At 32.6% G+C, this 17,607-nt stretch overlaps 1 protein-coding gene across 1 annotated transcript; it reads left to right on the top strand.

Moving 5' to 3' along the window:
• Nucleotides 1-4,671: 4,671 nt before the first annotated feature.
• Nucleotides 4,672-10,247, top strand: LOC132029243 (pseudo histidine-containing phosphotransfer protein 5-like). The gene is made up of 7 exons (XM_059418559.1): nt 4,672-4,729; nt 7,562-7,645; nt 8,436-8,563; nt 8,640-8,708; nt 9,318-9,389; nt 9,467-9,539; nt 9,855-10,247. Exons 2-7 carry the CDS (start codon nt 7,589-7,591, stop codon nt 9,927-9,929), a joined length of 474 nt encoding a protein of 157 aa, XP_059274542.1. The 5' UTR covers nt 4,672-4,729; nt 7,562-7,588; the 3' UTR covers nt 9,930-10,247.
• The last annotated feature ends 7,360 nt before the right edge of the window (nt 10,248-17,607 follow it).

Here is a 17,607-nt window from a genome sequence, read left to right as displayed (position 1 = left end):
ACAAAAACTTCTAACTATTAATATATAAGAGTTTGGCCTCCATTTCTATGCTATCTAAGCATTTGATAAATATTAAAAGTACTTATAAGTCAATTTTTTTAAAAATAAAAAAAAAGTTGAACAATAGCATCAGACAAAAATAATAATCAATAATTTAACGGTCGGATTTGAGATCCTCGGTTGAATGTTTGTAAGACAAGCATGACATTAAAAGGTTCATACACGATATGGCGATCAGTGTTTTAAAAGGCAGTTTCAGGACTCGCCCTGGGGCGACATCGGCAAAACGCCTTGGGGCTCACGTGCGGCTTAGTTCCTATGAGGCTTACGCCCTAAGCGCCCGACTATACGCCCTAAACACGCCTAACACCCAACGCTCGAGGCTCACCTAACAGTTCTTACACAAACTATATGTTAAATTCTTTAACTAAAATCGTTGTCCTCACAATTCTTTACCAAATGAATGATACTTAATAGTTTTTCATCGGATAAGGCACTATTACCCCCCTGAACTTTGGTTCCAGTTGCTACGACGCACCTTACCTTTTCAAGGGTCCTATTAACCCCCTGAACTTTTTTAAAATGGAAAAATTATCACCCCCGAAATTGGATATCTACTCCCTGATGGGAGAGTGACATACACTCTCCTTGCCACATGTATATTTATTTGTTTTTTTTTTTTAATTCTTTTCTCTTAAGTGGCAATTTATTTTAAAAATTGAAAAACTGAGTTTTCTTTTAAAAAATGAAAAATGGATATTTAAATAAAATTCAGATTTATTTTAAGACCTGTTTTTTTGAAGAAAAAAATCAAATCTGAAAACATGGATTTTTCTTAAAATATGGAAAACTGGATTTTTTTTTTTAAATGACTTAAAAAATCTAGATTTTCATGATTTCATTTTTTTAAGACACTTTTCTTTTTCAAATAAAATCTGTAAAAAGTGTTTTTTCTTGTCAAAATGTGAAAAAACTGAATTTTTATAAAAATTTGGAAAAAATAATTATTTTTTAAAAATGTCGAAAATCCATTTTTTTAAACTAAATCTAGAAAACTAGGTATTTTATTCATATATAGAAAAAAGTAATCAGTTTTCCACAGTTTTAAAAAAAAAAATCAGTTTAGAAAAAAACTTTAAGCTTTAATGATAATTAATTAATTAGGTGTAACTAAATGTGAAGTACCCAATTGAAAAAATGACTTGTGTCAGATTTCATACTTCTCACTCTCCTAAAGAGAGTGAAATACCTCTCCTTGCCACGTCAGCCCTTACGGTGGTAATTAGTTCGTTTTAAAAAAGTTCAGGAGGGTAATAGGACCCTTGAAAAGGTAAGGTGTGTTTTAGCAACTTTGGCCAAAGTTCAGGGGGGTAACAGTGCCTTATCCCCTTTTTCATCTATAGAAATAAGAAGATGGGGTGTAACTCATATAACAAGTCGTAGTATTGCATATTTACTATTTGAGAATATCGTGAGGGTGAATATCACTTAAGATTTCTTTTCAAAATACATAGCTGAATTGTACATTTTCACCTGTCATTGGTCTTGTGTCCTATGTATCAAAATTATCATATTTTATAATTTTGTTGTATGTAATTTTATTTTTATTCATGAAGGAGTTACGTTGTAACTATAAAACTGATAAAGTTCATTGATTATTTGCTTATAGGGGGATAAAATGAATAATTGATAGTAATATTATTTTAAGAAGGGAAAAGGCATCATTATTCCTCTGAACTTTCGCCGAAGTTGCTACGACATACTTTACCTTTTCAGGGGTCCTATTATCCCCACTAAACTTTTTAAAATCAGAAAAAATACCACCCTGAAACAGGATATCCAAACTCTTATGAGCGAGTGACATCCACTCTCCATGCCATATGTATATTTAATCTTTCTTTCTTTTTTTCCATCCTTTCTTCTTCTCTTTCCTGTGCAAGCCCACCATAACTGTCCCTTTTCCTCCTTTTTTTCCAGCGAAATTCAAAACACATGGCCGGAATTTGAAATTTCGGCAAGCTTAAAATTCCAGCACTATTTTTTTTCGGCGAGCTTCAAATTCCGGCGACAATCTTTTCCAGTGATAATCTTTTTTGGCAACAAAAGATTTTCCAGCGACAAAATCTATTCCCAATCTCATATTTACCGGAGTTAACAAGAACTTTCAAAAAAAAAAAAAAAACTTTAAGCTGTAATGATAACTAATTAGGTGTAATTAAATGTGAAGTACCCAATTAAAAAATGGCAGGTGTATATTTTATCAGATTTTATGCTTCGCACTCTCCCAAAGAGAGTGAAATACACCCTCCTTGCCGTGTCAGCGCTTAGGGTGGTATTTATTCTGTTTTTAAAAAGTTTAGGGCAGGTAATAGGACCCCTAAAAAGATAAGGTGTGTCGTAGGAACTTCAGCCAAAGCTCGGGGGTAATGATGCCTATTCCCTTTTAAGAAATTGTGATTTTTTTATTGTTTGAAAGTTAAGATGTTAGAGTTAATTTGCATTTCATAATAGCTTTTATTTCATTGTATTGTTTAAACTTGTAAAATTATGTTATATATAATTACAAGTTGTAAGTGGCTTATAATGGATTGCTTTGATTATTTTTTTGTGAGGATCGCGCCCGCGAACGCGCGCGCACACACACACATATATACTTCTATTCTTTTTATGTAATTTTACCTATTTAAAAAATATTTATTGTAATTATATTACTTTTATGAAATATTAAAAATTAAATACCATGGGGCTTATCCCTCGCCTAGGCATATGTAAAATGCTCCGCCTTACGCCCCCGCCTTTTAAATCACTAACGGCGATACATATATTATCCTTACAGCAAGAGTTTTGGAAATTCTCTTTGTCTACGGCATCAGAATCAAGATAATTTTTTGCAAAAAGATGAAAGATGAGACAGATTTATTATAAAAATATCTAAGATTCAATTGTTTTTCAAGTATACAAACCGGCCATTGAAAGATTTGGGGTTTCTTCAAGTTTTAGACTTGGGAGTATTGGGCTAAAGTTGAGATACTTTAGTAAAGACATAATACATAAACAGCCACTCAAACTTGGCTCGGTTAAGCAAAATCGTCCTTCGCTTTGGGTGTGCGCAGTAAAAGAGCACCAACTTTAATAAATGTTGGGAGAGCTAAAATCAACCCAACGGAATTATCTTAGGTCATTGGCACTTATGTCATTATTTTGTACTGATCTTTAATTGTTGCCTCTCGTAATAAATCTTTTTCGTGAGACATAAATTTATATTTTCGCATCGTACTTTTGTCATTGACAAACTTATGCCCCGCTAGGCATAAGCTCGCTTTTGAAGGGCAAAAACTAAAGACCAGCCCATTTGAAAGGAAAGTCGTGCAATTTCTTCTTGAAAAGCGTGGGCATAACTTGTAGGATATTATGCTACGAAAATATAAACTTACGCCCCAACAAATAAATTATTTGTCTTGAGGGGCAAAATAATGACCAGCACAAAATAGGTGCAAAGCTGTGAATGACCCCCTTCTTCAATTATGTTATGCCAACCCAAAAGATTATGTGCAGATTTGGTGGGCCATCAATTTTTTGGGTCATATTTATACCCTATGACAGTCTAAAGTTTGACTATTACAATCAAAACTTCAAACCTTTGGTTAAACCCGCAGGGTTGAAGATGAAATATATTTAGGTATGAAGTTTTGCTTTGAGAGTTTTTAGCCAAAATGTCCCCTATCTATGGGAGTAGGTCTATTTGGTCTTCAAATATAATCTAAGAGTATCTTTAGTCCCATAAGTTTGCTAAAGTGGAGCACCTTTGGTCCAACTAACATAATGGATTTAAAAACTAATGGTGATCACCAAATGTCTTAATTACTGGATCAGACTAAGGAATCCAAATCGAGTCCTTTTAAATAGGTAGAGCCAGATTTTCTTACTGGTCATGGGTTGGGAACGGGAATTAAACTCTACAAAATCAAATCTCCTATTATTCCTCAGTAGCTCAGTCATAGAGCGGTCGGCTGACAGGAAACTGATCGAGTCGATTGATCCCATTTTTCTCTTTTAAATAAAACCGTATAAAAAGCTTTAGATCCAATGGTCTGAAGTGACCCGCAATTTCTGAAATGACTAAACTTTTAAATTTTTACAAATTTTCAGACTATTTAAAGTCTATAAATAGGAGTCCTAAACACTGATATTTGTGCACTTTGCCAAATGGGGTTCTCTCTTTTCCATTTTACATCCCAAGTGATTCAGCGGAAAATTCATCTCTCTCAAAATGGAATGGAAAATCTGCTTAAAGTTTCTGCTATTGCTCTCTCCTGCCATTTCTGGTAAATAGTATATTGCACTTACACCTTGTTTGGATCGTTGTTACCCATTGTATCGTTATTACGAATGCAGTGCTTGTTTTGATTGTTATTTAAAACGTATTGTTTAATATACCATATGTAACAACATTTGGTGTGATCAGATTGTTACCTAATTTCGCTTTCCAATTATGTACTACTTACTTAATATTTCATTTACCCTAGTATTATTTAAGTCCACCCAAATATTCTACCTAAGTCTTTGTTCTTCTGTCTCCTTCTACATTTTGGTTTGTCTGCTCTCGTTTTCGTTTTTCTTTTTTTTTTCATCTCCGTCACTTTCTATGTTTTGGTTAAAAAAAAGCTTTAGTAATTTTAGTTAATATTCTATTTGCTCAGGTTTCTACCATTGTTTCAAAGTGGCAGAGGTACTTCTTTTTGTCCATAACCATCTTTTTAAAATTCTTATTCTACTGTATATATATCTCAGTTTTGGAGTTTTTTCTTTTATTTGTTGTAACGTTTTGGATCTTTTTTTAATTAGCATCCTGTATGATCTTTTTAAATCTTAGATCATTAAAGAACAATGTGTAGATATCCTAGAAAGTTTTTCGTTATCTCCCTTGCTTTCCCATGCTTCTGTGCTTGTTAACATGGAAACACTATTCCATTTAATAATAATTGTTACAAGGCATAATTTCTGAAAAAGTAGCAGAAAGATGCTGTGTTATATTATTTTTATGAATAATTAGTGAAAATTTAATATTTACAATAGTTTAGGGCATTTTAGTACACTTAATAGCTACAATACAGTACGATACAGTGAAACCAAACAGTAAAAATATTATTAAACAACAACAAACAATGCAATCTATTCAAACATTGTATCTACAATACAGTACATCACAATAACAGTAGATTATGAAACGATGGGTAACGATGATCCAAACAAAGGGTACAATCCTACTGCAAAACCATCTCATCCAAAGGCTTAAGTTGTTAGAGAGAGCACACTATTTACTTAATGATATTCTCAACACATTGGTCTAGTGGTAAGAGCATGTGTGTGATTAGCCACATGTCACGTGTAGCTTGGTATTTAAGGGGAGAAGAGTAAAAGCGCGAGCTCGTTTTCCACCAAATTTCGAACGGTGTGCCAGCTGCCCCTCAGGTATTACATGGTCATCAAAAATAATTGTTGATGATGTTACGTTGCAAACCAAGGTGTTGGTGCTTGCATTTAGTTTTTCGGAGGCCATAAGATAAATTGATTTTTTTCTTTCTGAACTTGCATGCCAAGTTGGGATACCTCGGAGAAGAGAAGTCGATAATTAAAGGAGGCTTACTAGAAAGTTAATGTCGTTGTAACTGAAAGTTGATTTCTGGGTTATTTATGCGTTTCTTAGCTCTAGCTTTTTCCTATTATTGTTTGCTGATAAATTGAGATGATTATCTCGATAGTTAAATGCTTGGAATCTCACTTTTATTGCTTTTGATCAGGTAAAAGGTTTCATTGATAATAACAAGGCCAACTTGGCTGTATACAATTGATATACCAAAAGGAGGAGAAACCTACAAAATGTGGTTCTCTCCAAACAACACCCAATCCTCTATACAAACAGGAACTATATGGGCGCTCCAAAAGAAAATAAGGGATCAGATACTACTCCTCAATTGAGCAAAGCTTATCTCCACTTTTATTAACCGTTGCGCCTTTGCTATCGTTCTATCTGGTTGCGCGGATATTAGCATTTAATTGTGGTCACTCAAGGGCTATACTTTCCAACTGATTAAATTACCTTAACTATTAACTAGAAAGTCATTTATTAGGGTTGGGTCGGCTATATAAATCCTCTATATCCGTTTCAATTGATCCGTGTTTATTTCATTTGAATGTTATATAATTTGCTTTATGAAGGTTCTCTCAGCCTCACATTTATTCCTACACAAATATTTGGTTTGATCTGAAGTTCTCAACTAGTTCATATAACATGCATGATCCTAATGTGTGCTACTTGCACCCATTAACATGATCATTTACAATTTTGTCTAATCTGGTATAGCCGCGAATCTCAACATTTGTGCTCTTTCTTATTAAGCTAGTGTTGAGAAGTATAACTTCTATAGTAACGTCAGTACAATAATAACTAAATCTGACATTGTAGTAGGAGGGTAGGTATTTCTGCATGATGTATAACTTACTATGAGAAATGATGTTGGATGGAAGTTTTAGCCTTAAGAAAAAAATGGTATTGGATTGAAGACGAATAAGAAGTACTAAAAAGAAGAAATGTTTCTTTTAAAGCTCTATCAAAATGGCCGAATCTTGTGAATGCATTGTATAGGTTAATGTTGTCTAGGGATGCATTATGAAACTTTGGATTATCATAGGAAGGAAATCATTCAGTACAATATGGAGCAATAATTGTAGCATGTTTAAAGTAAAAGATCTATAAAGGAAACTAGAAGCAAGGGGCTTCAGTCAAACAAAATAAAATGCTCGTGCCTTCCTTCTTGATTGTCTTTTCTTTGTAACGCATATTGTACATGAGTATGTCTACTTAAACTGTGCTTCTATCTTAGTCTGCCTTCTTTATATTTTCTTATACACTTTCCGGCCAATTTATTTAGTGCACTACTATTTAGGGGTTGCTGAAGGTTTTATACACTATACAAGCTTTTGCAAGCCTAAAGAATCCAATATGTCATTTGAGAAACACTTTTTTGCATGTCATGTCCATAATGGTGAAAAAAAATTAGCTTTCCTCCATCTTTTTAGTTCCTTTAGGAATTGATAAAAGCTTCGTACGAGATTATGCATTCTATCAGAGAATAAGAAGTACAATAGCCAGTTAGAAATATAGCAGAGTAATAATGTTATGTTGTCATCACTCATCAGCTTAAGATATCTGAAATTCTTGGTCACTTCTTTTCTTTTTCATTTTTTTTATCAACACATCCTACAACCTGTTGACACATACAAATAAAGGGGTTTATGGAGACGAAAGAAGTTCTTCAAGGGTCGAAAAGATAATTTCGTGATGTTTTGACAAGCAGATGGCTGCAGTTTTGTTTGCAAATGTGGCAACGGCATGTTTTACCCATTTTTTCTGATTGATTAGTATTAAAACATCTGCGTTCTTTTTCGTTTTGGACGAGTGTCATGTATATCATCCCATTGGATCGTCAACTCTATATTCGTGTAATGGCTTGAACACATTTCTGCACTGAGTTTTATGCTTTCGCATCCTGTGTACTAGGTTTGAAGAAACTCGACAATATCCAGGATGGCAAGCAATTTTGCTCGATACATTGCCAATTTAAGGCAGTCACTTTTTGATGAGGTTAGATTCAGATCCTATGTCCTACTTTCTTTTTTTAATCAGGTTTTCCCTTTCTATTTCTTTTATTCCTTGTTCATCTTCATGAGGACCATCTATACTACACGCTAAGCACAATGTGCAAGGATAGGGAGGATGGGAGAAAGGAGAGGGGTGGGTGGCACTCTAAAGGGGCAAGGTAAGTGTAAGGGGCACGGGACTATGGGAGGGTGGAGTAGGGTCAAGTTGAGAAGGTGTAAGGCCATACGGGATGCTAGACAAAAACACTATGTGATTTCTTCCTATCTGTAGCCTTGGTGGGCAGAGTTACCTGGTACCTGTTGCTGGTGGGAAGTAGCGGGTATTTCGTAGAATTAGTCGAGATGCGCGGAAGCGGCCCGGACACCACGGTTATATAAAAAAAGGTCATAGGGGATGCTGGCCTAGTGGAGGATGGAGGTGATGTGGCACTAAAGGGGTCCGTAAAAAGGCGGTCATTATAGTAGGGTAAAACGGTACCTTGATGCAAATATACTACTTCTGACGGGAAAAATAACAAAATCACTAGTGTTACAATAATTGTTAATAGGCAAAGGACAATGAACTTAGCTTGTAAACGATGAATGAAAGACGGTGCCAGATCCTAGGGTCCAAAATGTGATCCGACTGCAATTTTTTTGATCCCCCGTCATGATGATCCATTCCCAATACTTAGCTATACATGCCTTTTTATTAGAACTGTTACTTCTAGAATGAGTTTTCTATTCAAAATGGAAAGATACGTGACGGAATGTCATATGTTGTGTATCTGGAGCAAATTCTTGGTGAGCGATTTCTTGAATATGAAAAGTTTGAAACCACCACTGAGGGCTTTCTTGAGGATATTTGTGTTGATTATTTCAGACAAGTTGCTAAGTTTAAGGGCTTAATGGTGCCACAACTGTAAGTACTTGTGTTCTTCTCTAAATTTCTTCTTCAACTTCTTCACCCCTCACAGGTCTGATATGTATTCATACAGGCAAGGACCTCCCTACAATGTCCCTGAAATTGAGAGGTTACTTAATGGATTCAATCATTTCAGCACACTGTAAGTGTTCTCTTTTCTTTGTCTTCACGGATCGTTTTCCCCTTTTCTTCCGAATTTTTTCTTCTTTTCCTCGTTTTTTATTCGGGTGGTTAGGACTTAGGAGTAGGGGCGTCAAATGGGCGGGTTGGGCTGAATTTGAGCAGGTTAAATGGGTTAAGTTAATAATTGGGCGGGTTAATTACCTACCCAAACGCTACTTGGGTTAAAATGCGGGTCATAACCCAACCCACTTAATTCTTGGTTTGTACAATTATAATTTTGTAAATACCTGATAAAACTATTTGTGTCTTATTATAGCTATATATAACATATCAAATAAATAAGAAGTCTTTTTAAAAGGATATTAACAAGGTTTCTCATATGGGTCAATTTGGGGTACATATCAGTCCAATTTTAGCTGGGCTGAGATGCGCTTTAGCTAAACTTGGGTCTGTTGGCTGGGTCATGTGGGCTAATTTTGTCACCCTTGGTTAGGATGTTCACATTTGAAAGTATCAGGTGCTTCTGATTAATGTCCATTCTACTCCAAATTTATTTGTTTTGTCTGCTGCCAGTGTCGTCAGGTTTTTTGTATTGCCAAGTAACCGAGTCTGCTCTCTGTGCTTGCAGTTTTGGAGCTGTAAAAGTGACACATCAGATCAACATCATGAAGGATTGCCTGAAGCATGGAGATTTTGAAGCGTAAGTTCTAAGGAGGAAATTTCTGGCTTTATTATTTGCTGATGATTTAATTGTATTGACTTTAGAAATGTTAACAGGTCCAAGGTTACGTTTGAGGGTATTAAACGGGAATGTGAGATTCTGCAGTCCAGACTAGAGAATTACTTCAAGGTTCTCTTAAAGATCGTTTGAAAGTTTCTCGTCTTTTGCATATTTGTTGTCATTTTTTTTTATAACCGTCGTGTCCGGACTAGCTTGCGCGCACCTCGACTAATTTCACTGGATACCTGCCACCTCCCACTAGTAACAGGTTCCAGGTAACTCTGTCCACCAAAACTAGGACAGATTGGAAGAAATCACCTAGATTTATTTATCTCTGCTGGGATTTGAACCTGAGACCTCATAGTTCTTAACCCACTTCATTCTTTGTTCTCACTGTTGTAATCCCTCCATCTCTATCGCTCGTTCTCATTTTGGTCTTTTCAGACGAGGAAACAAGGTCCACCTGCTGAGATTGAGGACAAACCTGAGTACGGGTATATGGATTCTGACAGCGAGTAGGAATTGGCGTCTCGCGTTAGCCAACGCTTTGAGAAAATATATCTTTTAAGTGAGTGGATGGAGTAGCTGAATGTGTGTGGAAATTAATGGGAACTTCAATGTGCTTTTTCTTTGTATCCGTAATTGCAGTGTTAAAAACTTGAGTCAGTGATCTGAAGTCTACTTTTGGTCATGTTACTCTGTAATTTAATTTTCATGTTGCTTATGCAAGTTCGTGGAATAGTCTCTGTTTATGTTCCTTTTCTCCAATTGCTTTGTTGTTTTTTAGATGGTTTTGTAATTGCATTATAACGTGATAATAACAATCTGGTATCCGGTATTGATGAAGTTCTAGTGCATTCTCGGTAGATTCGCACAAATAACATCACGCTGTGCCATTGTTTAAGTTTTATCCCATTTTAAGGAACTTATGCAGAACATAGCCTCCATGCTACACACCTGGAAGAATGGAAAATTATGCTTTCACAAGTTATGATATGGTGGGCATAATTTTGGTACAACCTTATATCTACCTATCTTGTTAAATCGACCACAAATCTTGTCGGATTGACAAATCTCGCCTTGTTCACAAATTATGCTGGATAGGGTAGAATTTTGGTACAATCTCCATTCTACACCTAGGGAAAATGACTTAATAATACTACTTAAGACTCTATATTACAAAACATAAAGATACTTTTTCTTATTTACAAAACATACCAACAAAATTACAAAGTATACCAAATAGAATACCGATTTGGACTTAATGAGATACCCACGATTTTGGGCATTTTTAAGGAAAAGAATCCGATTTTAAATGTGTACTTAATTATAGGATAGTTACCAATCAACTTCTTCTCCTTTTCTAAAAGATTCTTCTCTCTCTCTCTCCCTCTATGATAGACACCATTTCTAGACCTAAAATTCATCTTCTCTCATAATATAAATTTTCAAACTAATATTACAATTTTTTTTATTACTGACATGCGTATTAATGGCATATAAAAATTGATTTGTATCATTTTGAGATATGTGCGATCATTGTGTGTTTGAAATCCTGTATAAATGTTAAAAACTAGTATATATATGAAATGTGTATGGAATCTGCTATATTCTATCATTTTTTAGATATATGTGGCATAGTGTGTATGAAATGCAAATAAATTCGATATAAGTTAATCTAAAAAATGTTAAAAATTATACGGGTATGGAATGTGGTTTGTATCAATCTAAAAACTTAATATACATATATACTTTCTCATAATCTATACATACTTTGATCAGATTTTATACAATTTATATGTACTTTATCATAATCAAAATATACATACAACTTTTATACATATTTCATACATAAAAATTATAACGAATTTATACATTTATACATATTGCATACAAAAATCTACACAAATTTATTTTCGTGTATGAACTTTGTATGGAATCAGTTTGTATCAATTACAAATTTATTTTACATATTTTCTCAAAATTTATACATACTTGGATTAAATTTTATACAATTTACATGCACTTTATCATAATAAAAATACACATAATTTTAATACATATTTCATATGCAAAAATTATAACAAATTTATACGCTTATACATATTGCATATAAAAATTATACATATATGTTTTCGATGTATATAAAAACTACCGATTAGTATTGACTTTTTGAATAAAGTTGAAGAAAATTAGAGAACAATATCTCTTAATTTTGAATGGGGAGATAAAAGTGGATGAAATAAGGAAGCATGGAGAAAATCAGGTAACAATATATTTTAATTTTGATTGGAGAGAGAAAATTGGATAAAATAATGAAAGCAATCTCCTTACCTTATTTAATGTGTTTTATTTAATTCTTTTTAATTTACCTAATTTGTATAGATTTTGTAACAAATCTAGTGATATGTTTTGTAAACTGAAAAGTATCGTTATATTCTGTAAATATAACCTCTTAGTATGTACATATATGTTTTTTGCCCTTCTGCCTATCCTGTTAAATTGTTCACAAGTCATGCATGATTGGCAAATCATGCTTGTGTTGTTTTTCTCAAGTTTTTGGACTGCACCTTCTAGTAACTTCATTATACCTATCTTATTATATTATTGTAAAATTTTCTCAAATAGCTACCTTTTAGCTGCTTCTAACAAGTTATAACTACAAGTTCATTATTTACAATTCGTAACTGGTTTTTCCTATATTTAGGTTCTGGACGTGTCGCATAAATATAGCCAAAATACAGACTAAATACACGGAACTGTTGAGCAAATAATGCCTCTATTTAAGGGGAAAAAATCTTTTTCAAACTAAATAGAAATCTGTTTTTAATGTTCCATAAATCACGCAAATCTCATTCTCTTCCATATCTAATCACATATCTCATTCAACATTTAATCATTCACATAAAATTATTTTCTCAAATAGCTACCTTTCAGCTGCTTCTAATAAGCTATAACTACAAGTTCATTATTTACAATTCGTAGCTGGTTTTTCCTATATTTAGGTCCTGGACGTGTCGCATAAATATAGCTAAAATACAGACTAAATACACGAAACTGTTGAGCAAATAATGCCTAAATCTTTTTCAAACTAAATAGAAATCTATTTTTAGTGTTCCATAAATCACGCAAATCTCATTCTCTTCCATATCTAATCACATATCTAATTCAACATCTAATCATTCACATAAAATTTGAATTCAAAAATTCTCTTCATATTTTTTCCCAAAATATAACTAAAAAAAAATCTCTTTTTAATGTTCCATAAATCACGCGAAGCTTGATTTGTTCATCAACTGAATTGCATAGTGACAAGTTGAGATTGTCTCCTGATGCTATGACCATCGGTTTTGTGTTCGTTATTAAAAATATTCAATAAAATTACATTATTAAAAATTAAAATGTTCACTACAAAAAATATTAGTTATTGAGTGCAATAAGCTGATATTGAATATTGTTTAGTAACTTTAATAAGATGGGAAAATTTGACTCTATAAAAAAACTTTAATCCCTAAGGGTGGCTTTTGATTCACTGTATTTTATCTGTATTATGATTGTATTTTTGAGTGTATTCTAATTGATCCGTAAGATTTGAATCATAATGAATATATTTACAATATATTTCACTTGTATTTTGTATGTAATTTAGAAGTATTAAAATTGTTCTTTAATTTTTGAAGTATATTGTACAAAAAAATGGATTTTATGGTTCAATAATGAATTCAAGTGTACCATGAATACATAGAGAAAATGCATAGAACTCTTCCTGGTTCATCAATAAAATATAGTGAAAACATGTAGGAAATACAAACTTGATATTAAAATGCACTCTGTAATTTTTTAGCAGTAACTATACAAGAAAAATATAAATGTAATAAAAACATAATTCAAATCTACGATTAGACTATACAACAAGCGGGATCATTACCAAAATACATAAAACTTCTTCTAAAATCTTCATAAAAATAATGTCGCAACAGTGATGTTATACATCAAAAAAGAGTTGGAGGAAAAAAAAAACAACTTAAAACATAAACTGTTCTGTCTACTAATCTACTTCTGAACATCTACTAAAATCACTGCATCATAATCAACGGTAACCTTGACAGGTATTGGTGGTTGTTCGTTATCAATAAATGCATTCAGGGTTGCCTTGTCGATTTGCGTCGTATCTCATACGGAGATACTTTGCATCAATTTCGGCTGGAATGCGTCAAGATATAATGAAACTTTACATTAACAAAACATGAAAAAATAACAAAATAACAAATTAACCACAATAAATAACAACACATTCAAGATATACTGAAAATATACTATAAATTTAATGCAAATATATCAATGTCAAATGCACTGTAGTTGTCACTACAACAGTGTGTGACTGTGCTGTAAAAACACACTTCAAATACACTGAATATATACTACAAAATATACTTTGATAAAAATTAAACACAAATTCAAAATCGCATAAATTTACAAGTAACAAATTAGGTAGAAAAAATATATAACACACAATTAAAAACACAAACTAATTGAAATAATAAAAATACGACAAAAATATACTTAAAATGTACGCAAAATACGGATCGGTGAAATGAAAAAACGAGGAATTAAGCAAGTTCAAAACACAAACTAATTGAATTAATAAAAAAATACGACAAAAATATACTTAAAATATATGCAAAATATAGATCCGTGAATTGAAAAAACGGAATTAATCGAAGTTCATCGAAAAATACGATAAAAATATACTTAAAATGCAAGTAAAATACATATCTCGGTGAAGTGAAAATAGGGTCATTAATAAGAGAAAATACCTCTTGGAGAACATGAACATTTTTACTCTTGTCCAATAACAAAAACTTCAGATCTGCATTCAAAAATTCTGGTGGCCGGCGGCGGAGGGCATCTAGGAACAGTCATGGCGGTTAAATGATTTGGTCTTTAATATTTTCTCGTTCAAATAGGTCGATCTTTTTAATTGCTACGGATCTAACCGTGTCAAATAGGCCGGTCTTTGTAATTGCTACGCATCCGACCATGCAATTGCTACGTATCCGATCGAAAGAGAAGACGATCGACGCCGGTCGTATCACGCCGGAGAAGACGGTGGTCTAAAACGACATGAGGATGAATGATACATGGATCCCTCAAAACAAAAAAAACAAAAAAACCTTTAAACTTCCACTGAATACAGGGAAGATGAAATCTGTGACTTAGTAAAGCCCAAAAAGAAACAACGATGATGAGGGAGAACACAAAAATAACAGAGAATCTTACATATTTTAGGAAATAGAGTTGAATTTTGGCGGTAAAAGGTTGAAATTAATGATTAATACGGAAGTAAAAAAAGAAAGTGAAAGAAATCAGAAACTAATTTGAAAAGCACGAAATTAGGGGAGATGGGAGTTAGAAACGTATATTTAGGAAAAGAGGAGAGAGAAAAAGTGTGCAGCAAAAAAATAGGGGTGTGGGGAGTGGTAAGTTAATTGGTAGAAAAGTGGGTAGCTAGAAGTTGTAAAAATATAATATTATAGCTACTAAACTTAATTATTAAAAAGTATAGTTGTATTTCATAAATATGTAACAGACTAAGCTATGCCAAGTAAAATTTACTATATTATTCACAAGTGTCCGACAGACAAATCTTGCCCTGTTCATAAGCTATGCCAGACGGGGTAGAACTTTGGTATAATCATCATTCTACCTATATTGTTGAATTGTTCACAAGTTCTTGCCGCATTAAATCTTGCCTGTGATCTTCCGTTGTTCTCAAGTTTTGCCGGACTTGCAAACTTTAGTACTATCTTCATTCCACTATCTTATTAAATTGTTCATAAATTTTGTTGGATGGGCAGAAATTGCTTGTGTTTTGAATAACTGATGTGCTTGAACTGATATGTTTGATGTTTAGATAATTCACCCAACCAGTGAAAATCATCTTCACCAGTACCAAAAGGAAAAAGAAAACCATCTTCTTCCTCAAGTCAATGAACTGTGTGCTTGATCAAAGAGTTACAATTTATACAAAAACTAATAATATGTCTCTACAGTAAAACGGTTAATAATTCTAAAAATTTATCAATATTCATAAGCATAGAGATCAATAGTGCATGTATCAAGTATTGAAAATTAAATGCACTTGATCAGATATTATACGCATTTACAATCAAAATTTATCAATAACCTAAGAAATCAGAAGTGTTATTAACCCTTTAAATTAAGTCGCAAATGGCCCCCACTAAAATCACTTTTCAAAAGTAGAAGATGCTTTCACACAACTTTTGTTGGTTGTGAGCTGTCGTCAAATGAACTTTCTCGTGCAGTGTCCACAAAATGACAATTCTTTATATCACCTAATAGTATTATTTAAAAAGATAAAAAACAAAAAAAAAAACTTGACTAATGGTTTGGTTTGACTTGGTTTGGTGTTGAAAAAAAAACCCGACCATAATTGGTTTGGTTTGATTTTAACTAAAAAAAGTCAATGGCCAGACAAACCAACCCGACATTACATGTATTCAATTTTTAAAATATTTTATACATAAAAATATTTATTTGTAAAGTAATTTATAAATATTTCTTAAATTTTTTAATTTTTTTATCTATTATCATATTATTCAAGCTTGAACTTAGAATTTTGAATGTCAATAAGTTTTATATCTTTGGATGTTAGTAACTCAAATAAAGTTCCAAAACAAAACAACTCAACACTAATCTAACAAAAGAAATTCAATTTACCACTAGAAATGACAATAATGTTGGATATCCATTCTTTAGTTTTGCATAATTGATTTAGAGAGTAAAAATACATAACTTAAGTTTTTTTCTTTGTCATATAATTAATACTTATTTTAGCATGACTTAGTATTTTTAGATTATGTTCATTTTCTTTTATGGCTTGTTAATTAGCAATATTTATTTTAACCGATTATATTAGCTTTTGTTGAATATTTTAATACAATGTCATCCTCTTCTCACATTTTGTGTTATTTTCTTAAGAAACACCTTAATTATATAATTGTATCTTACTAGGACTAAAGAAATATTTAAAGTAAAAGTTATATGTTTTGTATCAAGACTATTCCGAAAAAAAAAACCGAAAAATCCGAGAAAACCGAACAACCCGAACAACCCGAGAAACCCCGAGGTTGAAAAACCCGAATTTTATTGGTTTGGTTTGGTGTATAAATTTTAAAACCCGACGCAATTGGTTTGGTTTGGTGTTTAAATAATCCGAACCAACCCGGTCCATGTACACCCCTAAATAATATATTTAAAAGAGAGGAACAATGTTACTACTCATATGAGAATTTTTAATTTGATGTCCTTAATTTTTTTCAGGCCATTGGGTCCGAAAAAAAAAAAAAAATTTTGATAGGGAGAGCTTCCTCCTTAATGAAGCCCCACGCGACCCGAATACGGTATAGTCAGGCTCCAATGCGGATACCAAATATCAGATGGGAAACCAAAAAATATGAGAGAATTTTTTCCTTCCAAAGAGAACTCATGTTTCTGGTGGAATTATATTGGTCGTACAAAATGCATAGGATTTACGGCTTATTGTGACGAATGTGTATAATTAAAGGAAATAATCACTTGCATGTGATTGTACATAGACTCTTCTGTTTTGGTAACTAATGCACCTATCATGGGTGTTGTATAGGGGTGTATATGGACCGGATTGATTTGGATTTTTTAAACACCAAACCAAATCAATTGCATCGGATTTTTAAATTTATACACTAAATCAAACCAATAAAATTTGAGTTTTTCAACCTCAGGTTTTCTCAGGTTATTCAGTTTTCTCGAATTTTTCAGGTTTTTTTTTTTTAGAATAGTCTTGATACAAAACATATAACTTTTACTTCAAATATTTCTTTAGTCCCAGTAAGATACAACTATATAATTAAGGTGTTTCATAAGAAAATAACACAAAATGTGAGAAGAGTGACGACATTGTATTAAAATATTCAACAAAAGACAATAAAATCGGTTAAAATAAATATTGCTAATTAATAAGCTATAAAGAAAATGACCATAATCTAAAAATACTAAGTCATGATAAAATAAGTACAGCTAATAAGTATTAATTGCATGACAAGAAAAAAACTTAAGTTATGTATTTTCACTTTCTAAACCAATTATGCAAAACTAAATAATAGATATTCAATATCATTATCATTCCTAGTGGTAA

Source organism: Lycium ferocissimum, chromosome 9 (genome assembly GCF_029784015.1).
Source record: "Lycium ferocissimum isolate CSIRO_LF1 chromosome 9, AGI_CSIRO_Lferr_CH_V1, whole genome shotgun sequence".
Classification (NCBI taxonomy): domain Eukaryota; kingdom Viridiplantae; phylum Streptophyta; class Magnoliopsida; order Solanales; family Solanaceae; genus Lycium; species Lycium ferocissimum.
This window is presented reverse-complemented; position numbering and strand designations above follow the sequence as displayed.